Source organism: Myxine glutinosa, chromosome 11 (genome assembly GCF_964187855.1).
Source record: "Myxine glutinosa chromosome 11, kmMyxGlut1.1, whole genome shotgun sequence".
Taxonomy (NCBI): domain Eukaryota; kingdom Metazoa; phylum Chordata; class Myxini; order Myxiniformes; family Myxinidae; genus Myxine; species Myxine glutinosa.
In genome coordinates this window covers 107,620,231-107,636,883 of record NC_136271.1, presented here as the reverse complement: position 1 = coordinate 107,636,883, position 16,653 = coordinate 107,620,231, and the positions used below count along the sequence as shown (strand labels likewise).

At 41.9% G+C, this 16,653-nt stretch overlaps 1 protein-coding gene across 1 annotated transcript in view; it reads left to right on the top strand.

The window, feature by feature from the left end:
• The first annotated feature begins 398 nt into the window (after positions 1-398).
• LOC137437014 (meprin A subunit beta-like) overlaps positions 399-16,653 on the top strand; it is a 31,503-nt gene continuing 15,248 nt past the window's right edge. The window contains exons 1-6 of the mRNA XM_078786302.1: positions 399-464; positions 1,269-1,290; positions 1,815-1,868; positions 2,261-2,304; positions 5,559-5,634; positions 11,782-11,899. Of these exons, the coding sequence (XP_078642428.1) occupies positions 414-464; positions 1,269-1,290; positions 1,815-1,868; positions 2,261-2,304; positions 5,559-5,634; positions 11,782-11,899 (365 nt within the window). The 5' untranslated portion in view covers positions 399-413. The remainder of the gene's footprint in view (positions 465-1,268; positions 1,291-1,814; positions 1,869-2,260; positions 2,305-5,558; positions 5,635-11,781; positions 11,900-16,653) is intronic.

Genomic DNA, 16,653 nt, shown 5'->3' with positions numbered 1-16,653 from the left:
TGGATTTCCATATCAACTATTGGACACAAATATGCTTCTTCGCAAACCTGTGGATTTGCATAACTATTGGACACAAATATGCTTCTTAGCTAACCTATGGATTTCCATATCAACTATTGGACACAAATATGCTTCTTACCTAACCTGTGGATTTGCATAACTATTGGACACAAATATGCTTCTTAGCTAACTTATGGATTTCCATATCAACTATTGGACACAAATATGCTTCTTAGCTAACCTGTGGATTTGCATATCAACTGTTGCACACAAATATGCTTCTTAGCTAACCTGTGGATTTGCATATCAACTGTTGCACACAAATTCTTTACGCAACTTGTGTCTATTTAATCGCGGTGGAGGTAGCTCGGGAGGTATTGGTAAAATATACTTCGGATTTTACCGACCGTGTCATGGAGTGTCTACTGTTTCACCTGTGCCTGCTTTGCCTCTCACAAGCCTTGGTAAGAACTTTCTGCTGTTCAATGGGAAATCATTTTCTTTTTAACCCCCCACAACCCCCTTCATGACTTCTGGTAGGTTATAATTAATGAGTGTTTAAATGCGGGATTCTAGCCCGACGTGTGTCTGGTGCGGGGCCAAAAGAGACAAAGGAATAGATACGGAGGTAACGACGTACAAGGGATAATTTTACCCATAATCCCTGAGCTAATTAGCACAAGAGCCACCCTTCGTATGGCCCACACGTAACACTTAATCCGAACACACGACCGACCGGATCCACGAGTATTTTTTAATTTTTCCACTGATTCTTGACCATTGAGTGATTGTGGAAAAAACGATATGTAGCACGATATCTCAAAAAATTGTGGACAGATTCTGACAAAGCTTGAGGGACAGGTTGAGTGTGTAACGAGGAATCATTGTTTCGGTTTCGGGGAAGATTTTTGATACGAGAATTTTTGTAAATTTTTATAGTGATTTCACCATTGAGAGATGGGGTCAAACGTGATATATAGCATGATGTTTCAAAAAATTATTGCGCCTGGTTGTTCTATTGGATCAGGTATTGTGTGGCGGAGGTACGCCTATGCGCTCTATCGAGTGCCCCTCCATTTTTTTCTGTATCGCCACAAACAAACATGTTCGTGCAAATGTTTCTCGCTAAGTATAGTTGTCTGTCCTGCGCATGTGAACACGAATATTTGAGCAAATAATGACATTTACTTACCACAATTTTTAAAAACAAGATTGTTATGCAATTGCCTCGCTCACACTGTTTTGTGCAAAATCCTTTTGTTTTGCAGCCCACAAAGCGACCAACAACAGGTAATACTGAAATTGAATACATACTTTGATTGTTTTGAGTTGTTTTGTGGTGGTGGCATCTTTTGATCGGATGAGTTTTCTGAGCAATGGATGTGTTGTAAATCTTAATGAAACTTTTATAGGGAGACTTTAGTTAGCATGGGGCAAACAGGAAAGCTCAAAAGTAGTGAACTCACCTTTGAGCCGTCTCATCTGGGCTTTAATCCCGGGACAGTGTATCATGTGCTTTTGATAGAACATAAACTGTTCTGTTTGATCGTCTTGCTGAGATCAGGTTCAGGAAGTGTTTCGACAAAGATTGTCCGAGGTGGTTGTCCATTGACTTCTGGGAATAACTCATAGACTTGTTTGTCAAAACAAAAATATTTTTTAACGAGGTGATAATGTCGATCATAGTCAGGATGAGAATGTCAACTTACATTACCTGACACCTATTTAAATGGTTTTGGGATTTCCAACATTTTTGACTCAACAGATCACCAAACTATAAGTAAAATAACAAAATGTATTTTGTGCCCTTCCAGCAGAAGGAGATGTATTTGACGTTGGAAATCCAGACATACTTGAAATAAACAAAGGTAAGCATGTTGCAAGAACACCCGCATGCGTTCGAGTTGTGGAATTTGGAACATTGTTTTATCCTGACGGATGGAAATTGGACACCGATTTTTATTCTCTAAAAATTTTTTTTTAAATTACCTGAAAATGTCAAACCACAATTACATTTTTCCTGTGGATTAGTTTTAAGCTGTTGATATTTTTACAAAGATATCGCATAAATCAGAGCTCTTTGTCTATGGAATAAATTGTCCAGGGGGGTCGTAGATGTATGAACAATCACGATTCGGAAAAACAAGAATTAAAGTCTCACAATGGCGTTTGCATTTGAACGGCAAGTATAATGACTTAAGTCTTTGGCGAATTCGATGTCATTGTTGATCTGATTTCACTTTCCATCCCTTTTGCACAGTGCTCAACCCGAATCTGTTTGAAGGAGACATTAAGTATCCCGAAGTAAGTTATTCCTTCGTGTAATGTGAAACAATCCAATACACACGTCTTCATCATGAATTATGAACACTGTACTCGACACACACACACACATATATAAACACACACACACACACACATATATATATATATATAAACAAACACACACACACACACACACATATATACATATATATACATACATACACACATATATATATACATATATATACATACATACACACATATATATACATACATACACACATATATATACACACACACACACATATATATACACAAAGAATTAAGTTAAGCACCCCCCCCCGTTTTTTTACAACCTCGCACATTACAAGTTTGTTGTCGTCAAAACAGTGTAATATACCCATGATATTGCTATATTTTCTGGAGAAGTGATATTATGGTCACATAAAAACATAACAATCATGCCGTTTTCAATATTTTATTCTGAATAATTTAAGGTGAAATTTTTTGGGAATTTTAGGCATATTTTCACCTCAATTTAAGTATGGAGCTATAGGTCCATCACGGACAGTGTGGATGACGTTTATGTTTTCTAACGTACAGTCATTGTTCTGAGAAGACCTCTAGCGATCTTTGCGTCAATAACGTGTGTAGGACCCACGTGATCGGATCACTGACTCAACCCTACGTCTCATAGACCCTGTAAGCCGTCGTATGCGTTGCTGTGGCAGGTTGAACCCCCTCGAGCACGTTTGGGACATGTTGGGACGACAAATTGCGAAGATGGTCCCTCCAATAGCCAATCTGGATGAATTGGAACGTGCATTACATCGGGAATGGAACAACCTGCCACAGCAACGCATACGACGGCTTACAGGGTCTATGAGACGTAGGGTTGAGTCAGTGATCCGATCACGTGGGTCCTACACACGTTATTGACGCAAAGATCGCAAGAGGTCTTCTCAGAACAATGACTGTACATTAGAAAACATAAACGTCATCCACACTGTCCGTGATGGACCTATAGCTCCATACTTAAATTGAGGTGAAAATATGCCTAAAATTCCCAAAAAATTTCACCTTAAATTATTCAGAATAAAATATTGAAAACGGCATGATTGTTATGTTTTTATGTGACCATAATATCACTTCTCCAGAAAATATAGCAATATCATGGGTATATTACACTGTTTTGACGACAACAAACTTGTAATGTGCGAGGTTGTACAAAAACGGGGGGGGTGCTTAACTTAATTCTTTGTGTATATATATATAAACAAACACACACACACACACACACACACATATATACATATATATACATACATACACACATATATATACATACATACACACATATATATATATACATACATACACACATATATATACATACATACACACATATATATATATACATACATACACACATATATATACATACATACACACATATACATACATACACACACACACACACACACACACACTCACACGTAAATAAACACACACTCACACACGTAAATAAACACACACACACACACATTTATAAACACACACACACACACACATTTATAAACACACACACACACATTTATAAACACACACACACACACATATATATATATATAAACACACACACACACATTTTCAACACACACACACACACACACACACACACACACACACATAAATACACACACATCTATCTATAATTCCAGTAATGTATGTATGTATGTATGTATGTATGTCTGTGACCGCTGTTTCTCGACAACCACGGGTCCGATATACTTTAAACTTGCCAGGTATATTGCTGGGGACCCGAGGATGTGCCTTTTCAAGGTTTCATATTAATCGGACAAGTAGTTACCGAGCTATGTCCAAAAAACGATTCAACCAATCAGAGAGCAGCGAGCTATCACGTGTGCCGAACGTGGCGAACAGACTCTGCCTCGGACGGCACATTTGAGAGCGTATTCATTTATTTCACGTTGGCAAACTATGTTGCCGTTAAACTATGTTTTAAAACTAATTAAAACTAATTTGCGATTCATTCGCTTTCCTGCGCGTTTGTGCACGCGATGGCGATTTCTTTACCAAACTCCGCAAGCCGTTCGCTTTGGACCAAACCATTTCATGTAAATAGAGGGGGGGGATTGTCACCGTACTCGCAAGCCGTTCGCTTTGGACCAAACCATTTCATGTAAATAGAGGGGGGGGATTGTCACCGTACTCGCAAGCCGTTCGCTTTGGACCAAACCATTTCATGTAAATAGAGGGGGGGGATTGTCACCGTACTCGCAAGCCGTTCGCTTTGGCTTTGCGAATGGACCAAACCATTTCATGTAAATAGAGGGGGGGGATATAATTTTAGATATATAGATAGTACGGGCATGCCCTAGTATATATAAACACACACACACTCACACATAAATAAACACACACACACACACATTTATAAACACACACACACACACACACACATATATATATATATATATAAACACACACACACACATTTACAAACACACACACACACACACACACACACACACACACATAAACACACACACACACACACTGTATATTTCCCATATTTGTTCCTCATATAATTTTTTAATCATGAGAACAAATTATTTATGAAGACATTTTATGAACTCACGACAAAGCAAAATCGATTGAATCAAGATAAATGGTTAAGACAAGCTAAGCCAGACCAAACGCCATTTTCTAAATGTGTCATTCAAAACAACTTTAAACAAGACAACTGTAGAGAATTGAAAGAGAACAAATTATTTGTAAACGCTTTGGTTATTTATTATAAGTGATTAACAATTGGGTGAGAAAACGTGAAGATCTAACAAACCAGAAATATTATGATTACATTCACTGTAGTGCAATTTTGAGAAGATTGCTGTGAACGAATACTTTAAATAAAACACTGTAGAAGAACTTGATAGTGTAAGAGAACAGGGTAAGAGAAGACACCCAATGTAAGGAGGGGGAGGAGGAGGAGGAGGAGGAGGAAGAGGAGGAGGAGGAGGGGGAGGAGGAGGAGGAGGAGGAGGAGGAGGAGGAGGTCGCGGCGGCATTATGTTTTCAGGTTGTCTGTCCGTCCATCCGTCCGTGATAGGTTTTGGTTACCGCGATAACTTGAGAACAGTTGAATGGATTTAAATCAAACTTGGTACAAGTATGATACTGATGTAATATGTGGGCGGAGGCATGTCGGTCGACGTCGTGATGTCGGAGTGTCGCTCGAGTATGAATTATTCTCTGTGTGCTATCTCCAGAAACAAAGCAGCACAATCTGGAACAAGGCCAAGCATTGGACCAACGTCATCCCTTATCATCTAGACAGCAATCTTGGTACGTCACCTTTTTACATCATTAGGAGATTGTGAAAAACAAGGCTATTTAAAGAATATAATAAATAAATAAAAGAATGCAAATGTTTATTCGAGGTGGGAATAACATGATCTTATAAAGTTGCATGGTGACCATGAAAACTTGAGGGGTAAAGAGGAAAAAATCAAATCTCATTTTATTATCCTCGCCAGAGGCTATGGTATTGTATTTGGGTCTGTTCATGTGTTACTTTGTCTATCTGTCTGCACATACTGTGCTAATGTAGGCCACAAATGCACCTGCTGCAAGCCAGTATTACATGTTATCCTTTTTCAACCCTCTGTAAAGTATGTACAATTTGAATATGAGTACGTCTATAAAGAATGTACAATTATAATGTGAGTGCGTCTTTAAAGTATGCACAATTATAGTGTGAGTACATCTACAAAGTATGTACCATTAGAATGTGAGTACGTCTACAAAGTATGTACCATTAGAATGTGAGTACGTCTATAAAGTATGTACAATAATAATGTGAGTACGTCCATAAAGTATGTACAAATATAATGTGAGTACGTCTATGAAGTATGTACAATTATAATGAGTACGTCTACAAAGTATGTACAATTAGAATGAGTACGTCTACAAAGTATGTACAATTAGAATGAGTACGTCTATAAAGTATGTACAATTATAATATGAGTAAGTCTACAAAGTATGTACCATTAGAATGTGAGTACGTCTATAAAGTATGTACAATTATAATGTGAATACATCCACAAAGTATGTACCATTAGAATGTGAGTACGTCTCTAAAGTATGTACAATTATAATGCGAGTACGTCTATAAAGTATGTACAATTATAATGTGAGAACGTCTACAAAGTATGTACCATTAGAATGTGAGTACGTCAATAAAGTATGTACAATTATAATGTGAGTACGTCTACAAAGTATGTACAATTATAATGTGAGTACGCCTATAAAGTATGTACCATTAGAATGTGAGTGTCTATAATGTATGTACAATTATAATGTGAGTACGTCTACAAAGTATGTACCATTAGAATGTGAGTACGTCTATAAAGTATGTACAATTATAATGTGAGTACGTCCACAAAGTATGTACCATTAGAATGTGAGTACGTCTACAAAGTATGTATAATTATAATGTGAGTACGTCTATAAAGTATGTACAATTATAATGTGAGTACGTCTATAAAGTATGTCCAATTATAATGTGAGTACATCCATAAAGTATGTGCAATTATAATGTGAGTATGTCTATAAAGTATGTCCAATTATAATGTGAGTACGTCTATAAAGTATGTACAATTATAATGCGAGTACGTCTATAAAGTATGTCCAATTATAATGTGAGTACATCTATAAAGTTTGTACAATTATAATGTGAGTAAGTCTATGAAGTACATATATATAACAGCCTGGTGTTTTAGCGGTTAGGGTGCCGGCTTGGGATCTTAGGATCCTGAGTTTGAATCCTGGTCGATCGCTGAATTAACGCCAGGGGGGTTGACTCAGCCTGTTATCCTTCCGAGGTTGGCAAATTGAGTACCAGCTTGCTGGGATGAATGATCTCGGTGTGTATCCCGATTTAGAATCGGTACACCATCTCCATGCGCATCGAAGAGGTGACTCAGGGTTGGCGTCAGGGAGGTCATCTGGCCATAAAAACATTGCCTCAAAGAGGGAATCATGATTGTCATGGGGCCCGCAAGGCTAACCCCAGCTCTAGTGGGGGAAAATGGCCTTAAAACGATCATTCATTTCATGTTTATATATATATATATATATATATATATATATATATATATACAGTACAGTATATATATATATATATATATATATATATATATATATATATATATATATATAGTTGCGGTTTTTAGAACCTTCACTTTGTCAATTTAGTAGTAAATTCCCTTATAAATAACCCCTGTGTACATTTCCCCTTAATTGGCTGTTAAATGAAATAATTGCACCTTAGTTAGTCCACATTGCAACACGTAGCAAATCATAGGCCCTTTCGTAGTTATATCATTATTATGTGTTTCAGATAAGGCCATGTGTCCAATAGTTGAATCTGCGTTGCATCAAATCAAATAAGATAGGGCCCTTTCGTTCTTTTCAAAAAGGGTGCGAGTGGTTTTCCATTCCTGCAAGCCGCCATTGCCATGTGCTCATCTCGGAGAAGGGGGGGGCATGGCACCTCATCGTCATCAGAGGTGGAGTCAGCCTGGCCCTAACAGCCAATCAGCACCGTGGTGAGCCACCCGGTAGGCGTGCCCTCGTAGCCCGCGGCTTGATTTCGGGGAGGGCAATAAAAGGAGGAGTGAGGGACTGCTTATGCAGATGAGTGAGGGAGCATGAACCAAGCAGTTCTGTAGAGGGAGGCACTTGAGTGTTGACCAAGTTCGGAGTTCTGTGGAGTGAGGTACGAGAGAGAGACGCTGCTTCAAACAGCCCCTACCGCGTGAACCTATGACGCGCTGCCGCGAGCAACCCCGCCGTGTGAACCAGAGTGCGGGGAGTCGGCGGCCGCTCACCTCCAGGCCTGCCGTTCTGCACTGACCTGAACCTCATCCTTCCAGCCCGGTTGTCCCACCTGAACCTTCTCCTTCTAGCTATTCATTCCTGCCTTCAATTCCCCATTAGTGTACGTGAGTCTGATGTTTGTATTGTCCCTGGGGTATAAGTTAAGCCTGTATAGTTAAGGATTGCACTGTGTCTTCTGTAAATTACTTCATTCTTCTTCTTCTTTGGTTTTGTACATTAATAATAAATACCTGTTCCTCCTTATTCTTGGGTTTTCATTCTCGTCCAATCGTTTTCGTGATTTCTTGATTGAGTACCTGTGGCACGATTTTGGCAGAACTGCTTACAATCAGGTTAGTCAATTGCTAACGGCTCGGATTCCGGACTGCTAAACCACTCGGCAAAATACCATCTTGTCCTGGATTCGAGCGGGGCCATCCACCTGCTTTGTGGAGGGATTGGCAGAGGTGTCCAGGAATCCCTTGACCAATCACCTTGGCCAATCCTATCCCACAAAGGAGTGGGGTGGGTCCAGGAACGGAGACGGCCAGCTTAACGACGAGGGGATTAAACCCCCCTCGGTAAGGGGAGTGCCGTACCCCGATTCCGTAACAATATATATTGTTGTGGTTTTTAGAACCCTCCACTTTGTAAATATTTGTAATAATCCCTTATAAATAATTCCCTGTAAATGTTCCCACTTTTGTGTAAAGGTCAAAGGTCCCACCCTAGTTAGGTCATATTGCAACACGTAGAACACCATAGGATCTTCTTTAGTTATTTCATTAGTATGTGTTTCAGGTAAGGATCTGTTCCCAATAGTTTGACTCTGCATTGCATTAATCAAATAACCTAGGCCCCTTCTCAAATTCCCATCCTATTCATTTTGTGGCTTTACCCTCTCCAAATTGTATTACGCGCCTCTGCCAGCCGCAGCCGCCTCAGCGTTCGCTGCCTTTTGGTTGTTTGCTGCCAGCCGCCATAAGCCACGCGGTCAAGTCCGGAGAAAAAGGGGGGAGGAGCTATCGAGCAAGGCGGATCCCTGTTAAGGGTGGAGCCAAGGAGCCCTCATCACCCAACCAGGGCCGAGGCCAGCGCCTCGGTGGGCGTATCGAGATGAGCGGCGGCTTGATACGCGATCGACCAATATAAGCGGCAATATAATTTCAACATAATTCCAATGAACTTTTGGTTCTAAGTCATCTTGAAAAGTAAGTTCACCCCCACAAAAAAAAAATTCCATATTAAATGCCAAGTCTGTGTATATATATATATATATCTATATCTATATATATATATATATCTATATATCTATATATCTATATCTATATATATATATATATATATATATATATATGAACATGAAATGAATATATATATAAACATGAAATGAATATATATATAAACATGAAATGAATATATACGTATATATAAACATGAAATGAATATATATATAAACATGAAATGAATATATATATAAACATGAAATGAATATATATATAAACATGAAATGAATATATATATATAAACATGAAATGAATATATATATAAACATGAAATGAATATATATATAAACATGAAATGAATATATACGTATATATAAACATGAAATGAATATATATATAAACATGAAATGAATATATATATAAACATGAAATGAATATATACGTATATATAAACATGAAATGAATATATACGTATATATAAACATGAAATGAATATATATATAAACATGAAATGAATATATATATAAACATGAAATGAATATATACATACACACACACACACACACACACACACACACACACACACACACACACACACACACACACACACACATGGAATTTTTTTTTTTCTTGTAAACTTGTAAAGTTTTGTAAAGCGACTAAACCAAACTTGTAAAGCGACTGAACGTATGCTCAGATGGTACAACTTGTTATAGACCCTCAGGGCACATTCCGTGGTAATACCTGTAGAAAAGGTTCAAGGAAGCAACAAAGTGGTAGACAGAGAGGTTCCAGGTATGATTTCAACTCCTGTCCCACCAAAATGGCAGCACGTCGCTGGATTCTGTCAAGAAGAGATAGGTGACAGCACGGAGCATCAGCCCAAATATGACAATGATACATACTCCATGACAGGATGTATGACCTTGTATGGATGGAGCATAGCAGCTTGAGAAAGGCATCCCCGAGCATAAAAGAAGCAGCCAAGGTGCTGGGAGGCTCTTTTAGCGATACCAGAGATGTACTTTTCCCAGCTGAGGTTTGTGCTGATTTGCAAGGAAGTCAGAGATTGTATCAAGCCATTTTCCAGAAATGCCATATTATTTTAGCTTATGGATGAGGGCCTTGTGCCACACTTTGTCAAAAGCCTTCGATATGTGGAGAGCAACAACCTCGTCTTCAACATGATCCAACGGCCTATTCACATGTTCAGTGATTAGGGATAGAACATCACCAGAAGACCTAGACTGTCGAAAGCCATACAGGACATCAGTTAGGAGGTTGTGGGTTTCCAGATGAGTCATGAGTTGTCATTTGATCAAGGATTCAAGCACTTTGCTTGTAATGGGTAGAAGGCTAAGAGGATGATAGTTAGACCGATAGTTCCACAACTATGGCATTAATTTAACAAATACAATGTTATAAACACACGTGATGTAAACGATGTAAACAAAACTGATGGGGTAGTTTCGGGACGGACGGACAGACAGACAGATGAAGAATCCAACAAACTACAGATCAATCATTGCCAGTAAACATGTCTTCCTGATTATCACATTCAAATATTAAAACATCACCAACGAGTATAGCTGACCAGCAGATAAGTGTCAGGTCAATGTTTGTTCATTTGGGACTGCGCAGTCATCATGTACCAGGTGTTGAATACCCTCCTAAGACGGGAGAGAGGGAATGGGGACACCACGTGACTGTAAATGTGCAGATGTTGAGATATATCAACAATGACAAATGACTCTTCCATGTATGAATGTAATAGTTTGTAAAGTAGTTCATTTTCATTAAACAAACGAACTCCCTCACGCTCTTCAATCCCACTCCACCCTCCAGGTCTTTAAAACAGCTGTTCACCACCATCTCTTATCTTCCCCCATCCAAAACCTTGATCTTTTCTACCCCCGCTAATTTCACCCCAATTCCACTTTTTTGAAATACCAACTTCTTTCCTGGAAGTCCTTGGTGTCCTTGTGTTTTATACTTCTCCCTCCTTCCCACGCCTCCTCCCTCCAGGCCCTCTCCCTCCCACACTTCTGCCTGCTCTCAAATGTTGTGTTTGTGTGCTTCCCCTTCTCTCCCCATCTTGTTTTCCGCTCCCTCTTTTTATATATTTTGTTTGTCTGGTTGATTTGTTTGTGAAGTAAATGTTAGCTCTTTCACGAGCCTCGATTCAGTATACAAAAAAAAACAAAAAAAAAAACGATAGATCTGTAGAAATTATATTGTGAATGTTAAAGTTTGTAAATTCTCCAAGGTTTATATTCACTTTGTGTATTTTTGGTCCTCTATGTTTTCTCGTAGGGCCAGGAAATGGGGCTTGATGTTGTAACCTGGTGTAAAACGCTGATGTTCAAACCGTATGCTCATTTTGCAGATCACAATGCCAAGGGAGTCATCATGCAAGCATTTGACATGTTTCGCCTCAAATCGTGCATCGACTTTGTACCCCGGACAGACGAACCTGATTACATTTCCTTGGTGAAAGATTCTGGGTATGGAATGTTATTTTGAATGAATTATTGATTTAAATAATTCCTGCATGAAAATTTGGGTATTGGTGGCCTGGCGTACCAAGGGAATACACAGTTTACATTATTAGCTTGCGCACGTATATGACCTCAACATACAATCTTCACAAAACATGTTACTCAATTACTCGATTGCTCCCGGGATAAATCCAAGGCAGTGTATAAGCGCAAGACCCAATCATGGCCTGAAGGCCAATTATCTGGTTTTGTCTGGGGTCAATGTTTACGGCGTAGCCCAGAAGGCTCCAAGCAGCCATTGCACTTCAGGACTGTTCTCCTATCTCCACCGCCTCTGATATGAACTAGGCCTGGGAATTCTTCCGCAGAAACCTGCTTTCCCTTGATGCACAGATTCATCCCATCTCGTCTTCAGTTACCATACTCATCCTCTCGCCCATCGTACACTGAATCTTGCTTTGAAATAACTTAGCTTCTCTTCCTGGAAGGCAAATCAGACCGAAGGCCATTTCAGATCATTCCACAAAGCCCACAACAATTATGTGAGTACTCTCAGGAGAGTCTGTGTCTGACCTCAAGAATGATCTTTCAAACATGTCTTCCTCCTCTAAAACCTGTTGGCATATTGTGAAGTCTGTCTCTAGTGTATGCTTCCCCTCAACCATTTCCCTCACTTCAAATGGCTCCACAGCAGACTGTGCTCGTGAGAAGGCCGAATGCCTCAATTCTGTGTTTGCTTCCAATTCATGTATTCCCAACCCCTCATTCTCGGTTGCCATCCTTCCCTGTCGAACCCAACTGCTGCTGGGCTCGGTGGCTTTTGCATCTGAGATGGTGGGGAAGGTTCTTTCAACTCTCAACTCTGACTCTGCTACTGGACTGGACGGCATCAGCTCACGTGGCCTAAAATCCTGCTCTGCTGCGCTTGCACAAGCTCTCTCTGCCCTCTTGGCCCTCTTATTTGCGCTAGGCCAGCTTCCATCTGCTTGGAAATCAGCCAGCATCACCACATTACATAGACAAGTTGCAAAAATAAATCGCCTTAACTACAGACCAATTGGCTTACTTCCCATCATCAGCAAGGTCATGGAATCAATCCTCAGCAAGGTCATGGAATCCATCATCACAGTTGACATACAATCCTTGCTTTTCTCCAACAACCCCATCTCAGGTCATCAATACAGTTTAGACCAGGTCAGCCTACTTTTTTTTTGTTTTTTTTGTATACAAGATCGAGGCTCGTGAAAGAGCTAACATTAATCACACAAAAAGTCAAACCGACACACAAAACACAAAAAACAAGGGAAGCGGCAGACAAGATGGGGGAGAGGGGGAAGGACACCAACACAACATTTGAGAGCAGGGACATCGGGGAGGACTTGGGGGAGGAGGTGGGAGAGGTATAAAACATATGAACACTGCAAGGACTCTGGGGTGAATTAGCGGGGGTAGAAAAGATCAAGGTTTTGGATGGGGGAAGATAAGAGATGGTGGTGAACAGCTGTTTTAAAGACCTGGAGGGAGGAATGGGATTGAAGGGAGTGGGGGAGTTTGTTCCAGAGGTGGGATAAAAGGGGAATGAAGGAGTGAAGGTGAGCAGAGAGCCTAGATTTTGGCAGTTTAACCATTAGAGGGTTGCTGGCAGATCTTGTGCGACCTGAAGAAATATTGGGGGGACAGAGCACAGAGAGAGCTGGGGGAGAGAGGCCGGAGAGGAGTCGGTAGAAGACAGAAAGACCACCAACCTGCCTGCGGTGAGTGAGTGAAAGGCCCTCGGAGTTAACTTCATCGCAGGAGATTCCAATGATTCTGAAAGCTTTGGGCCTCAACAGCGTGAAGACGAGCTAGGTGTGAGGCAGGAGCACCAGCCCAGCGGGGGGAACAGTACTCCATTGAGCTGCGGATGAAAGCCTTGTATGTGGTGAGGAGCTCAGGTGTGCCAAGGAAGGACTTCGCATGATGGAGGATGCCCAATCGGCGACTGGCTTTGGAGGCCAGCTTGGAAATGTGGTTTTCCCAAGAAAGATCATGGCAGATAGTGAGACCCAAAAGCTTGAGCGACAGAACTTCTTGGAGAGGATTGTTGAGAAAGTAGATGGGAGGCTTTTCCAGTCGGTCCTTTCGGAGAGACATTGTAAGAGTGTGAGATTTGTCAGGATTGAAAGATATGTTCCACTTGTTTGACCAGTCTGTGATTTTGTCCAGGACTGCAGAGAGTGAGGAGGCTGCAGACTGCCGATCTGAGGGATGAGGAATGGAGCGGCAGATAGTGGAGTCATCAGCAAAGAGATAGAGAGGATTTTCCAGAGAGTCGGAGAGATCATTGATGAAGACCAGAAATACCACAGGGCCCAGAACACTACCTTGGGGAACTCCAGCCAGAACAGGCAGGGGAGATGAGAGAAATCCATTCAGGGCCACACGTTGCCTACGACCAGAGAGGAAGTCCGCAAGCCATGAGTGGAGATTTCCATGGATACCATAGGAGGAGAGTTTGTTGAGCAGAGCTGGGTGCCAGACCGTGTCGAAGGCACACGATATGTCAAGTGAGACAGCTCTGATTTCCTGTTTGGCATCGGGGACCTCCATCCATTGTTGAGACAGCAGAAGCAACATGTCCAGAGTAGAATGACCTGGTCTGAATCCAAAGTGATGATCAGAGATCAAGCCATTGGAGAAGAGGAAGGATTTGATATCCGAAGCAATGATGGATTCCATGACTTTGCTGATAATTGGAAGCAGGCTGATTGGTCTGTAGTTGCAAGGATCTGTTTTTGCACCTTTTTTGTGTAAAGCGGTAATGTTGGCTGATTTCCAAGATGCTGGCAGATGACCTTGAGCAAAAGAGAGGGTGAAAAGAACAGAGAGAGGGTGAGATAGAGCGGCAGAGCAGGATTTTAGGACCCATGGGCTGATGGGGTCTGGTCCAGTTGCAGAATCAGAGTCGAGGTTTGATAAAAACTTCTCCACCTTGTCAGGAGAGAAGGACACAGTCCAGGAGCAGTTGGGTTCGACTGGGAAAGGTGGGAACAGGGAGAGATGGGTTTGGGACACAAGATTTTGAGGCAAACACAGAGTTGAGGTATTCGGCTTTGTCACGTGTTGTGTCAACTGTGTAGCCATTTGAGGTAAGGGAGGGGATGGAGGGGGAACAAACACCAGAAACGGATTTGACCAGATGCCACCAGGATTTGGAGGAAGGAGACAGGTTTGAGAGTTCAATCTTGAATGTGGAGAGATAGTGCCTCCTGGCACTCCCGAGGGTAGACACACTTGTTTCGAGCTTGGTGGAAGGAACTGAGATTGCCTTCAGTTGGATATGCCTTCCAAGAGGCAAAGGCAAGTTGTTTCAGGGCAACTGCCTCACCACAAGATTCAGTGTACCATGGACGGGAGGAAGGGTAAGACAACTGAAGACGAGATGGGATAAATCTGTGCATGAGAGAGAGCAGTTTGCTTTGGAAGAATTCCCAGGAAGAATTGATGTCAGAGGCAGTAGAGATGGGAGACCAGTCCAGATGTTTGATGGCTGCTTGCAGACCGTGCCACGTGCCAGTCAGCCTGAGTGAAATGCCAGACTCGCCGGCGCTGAGGAGGCTCTCTGAGAATGGCCAGAGAGGTGTCCACTTTAACAAGCACATGATCAGAAGAACCGATTGGAGCAGAAGAAGAGCAGCAGACATTTGCAGGGAAGTTTGTCATAACAAAGTCCAGAAGGGAAGATACTCCATTGACTGAGATCCGGGTCAGGAAATTGACAGATTGTGTCAGTCCCAATGAGTCGCAGAAGTCCTTTGCTGAGGTGCCATGGCTGGTGAGGGATGAACCCACACCCAGCCAGCTGGCATGATGACAGTTGAAGTCGCCACATATGAGGAAGATAGAGTTTGGATGAGTTGATAGAAGTTGGTCCATGTTGTCCGACAGCGAAATGTAAATGGAGTCATCACTGTTTGGAGGACGGTACAGAACACATATGAACAAAAGGTGGGAGCGGAGAGGAAGCCATAGCCAGAGGTACTCCTGGGGGTGGGGTGGAGAGAGGGCAGTGCAGGGAGAGTGAGGAAGAGAGTTTTTGATAAAGATAGCCACCCCACCACCAGGACGAGGCTCAGGTCTATCGTACCGGAGGAGGGAGTAACCAGGAAGAGATATTAAGGAATCGGAGACATCTTTAAGGAGGAATGTTTCTGTTAAGCAGATCAAGTCTGGATTGTCAGAAGCAACCTGAATGGAGAGATCAATCAGGTTTCAGCGAAGGCCCCGGATGTTTGAGGTCCATACCGTTAATGAGGAGAGAGGGGGAGCATCGGGTGCAGGACAGGGGAGGGGAGGGGTAAAGTCAGATGAAGGGTGAGAGCGGGAGGTGGGAAGAGCAGTTGATAGTGTGTCAGAGATTACAGAAGACTTACAAGAAAGGGAAGGATGAGGAGGACGAAAGGTTTGATGGTGATGGGGTTGTTTGAGGCGGGGGCAGAGGAAAGCAGAAGGTTGGGGGAGGTGGAGGTATGAGATAGAAGTGAGACGAAGTGGGGAGGAGGCAGCTTTGAGAAGGAAGTGGGAGGAGGGAGAATTTGGGAGGGATGGTTGGTGGGGAGATTTGAATGGGCGGGGCAAGGGGGGAGTTTAGGAGGGGAAGGGAAAGGGGGGAGTTTAGGAGGGGAAGGGCAAGGGGGGAGTTTAGGAGGGGAAGGGCAAGGGGGGAGTTTAGGAGGGGAAGGGCAAGGGGGGAGTTTAGGAGGGGAAGGGCAAGGGGCGAG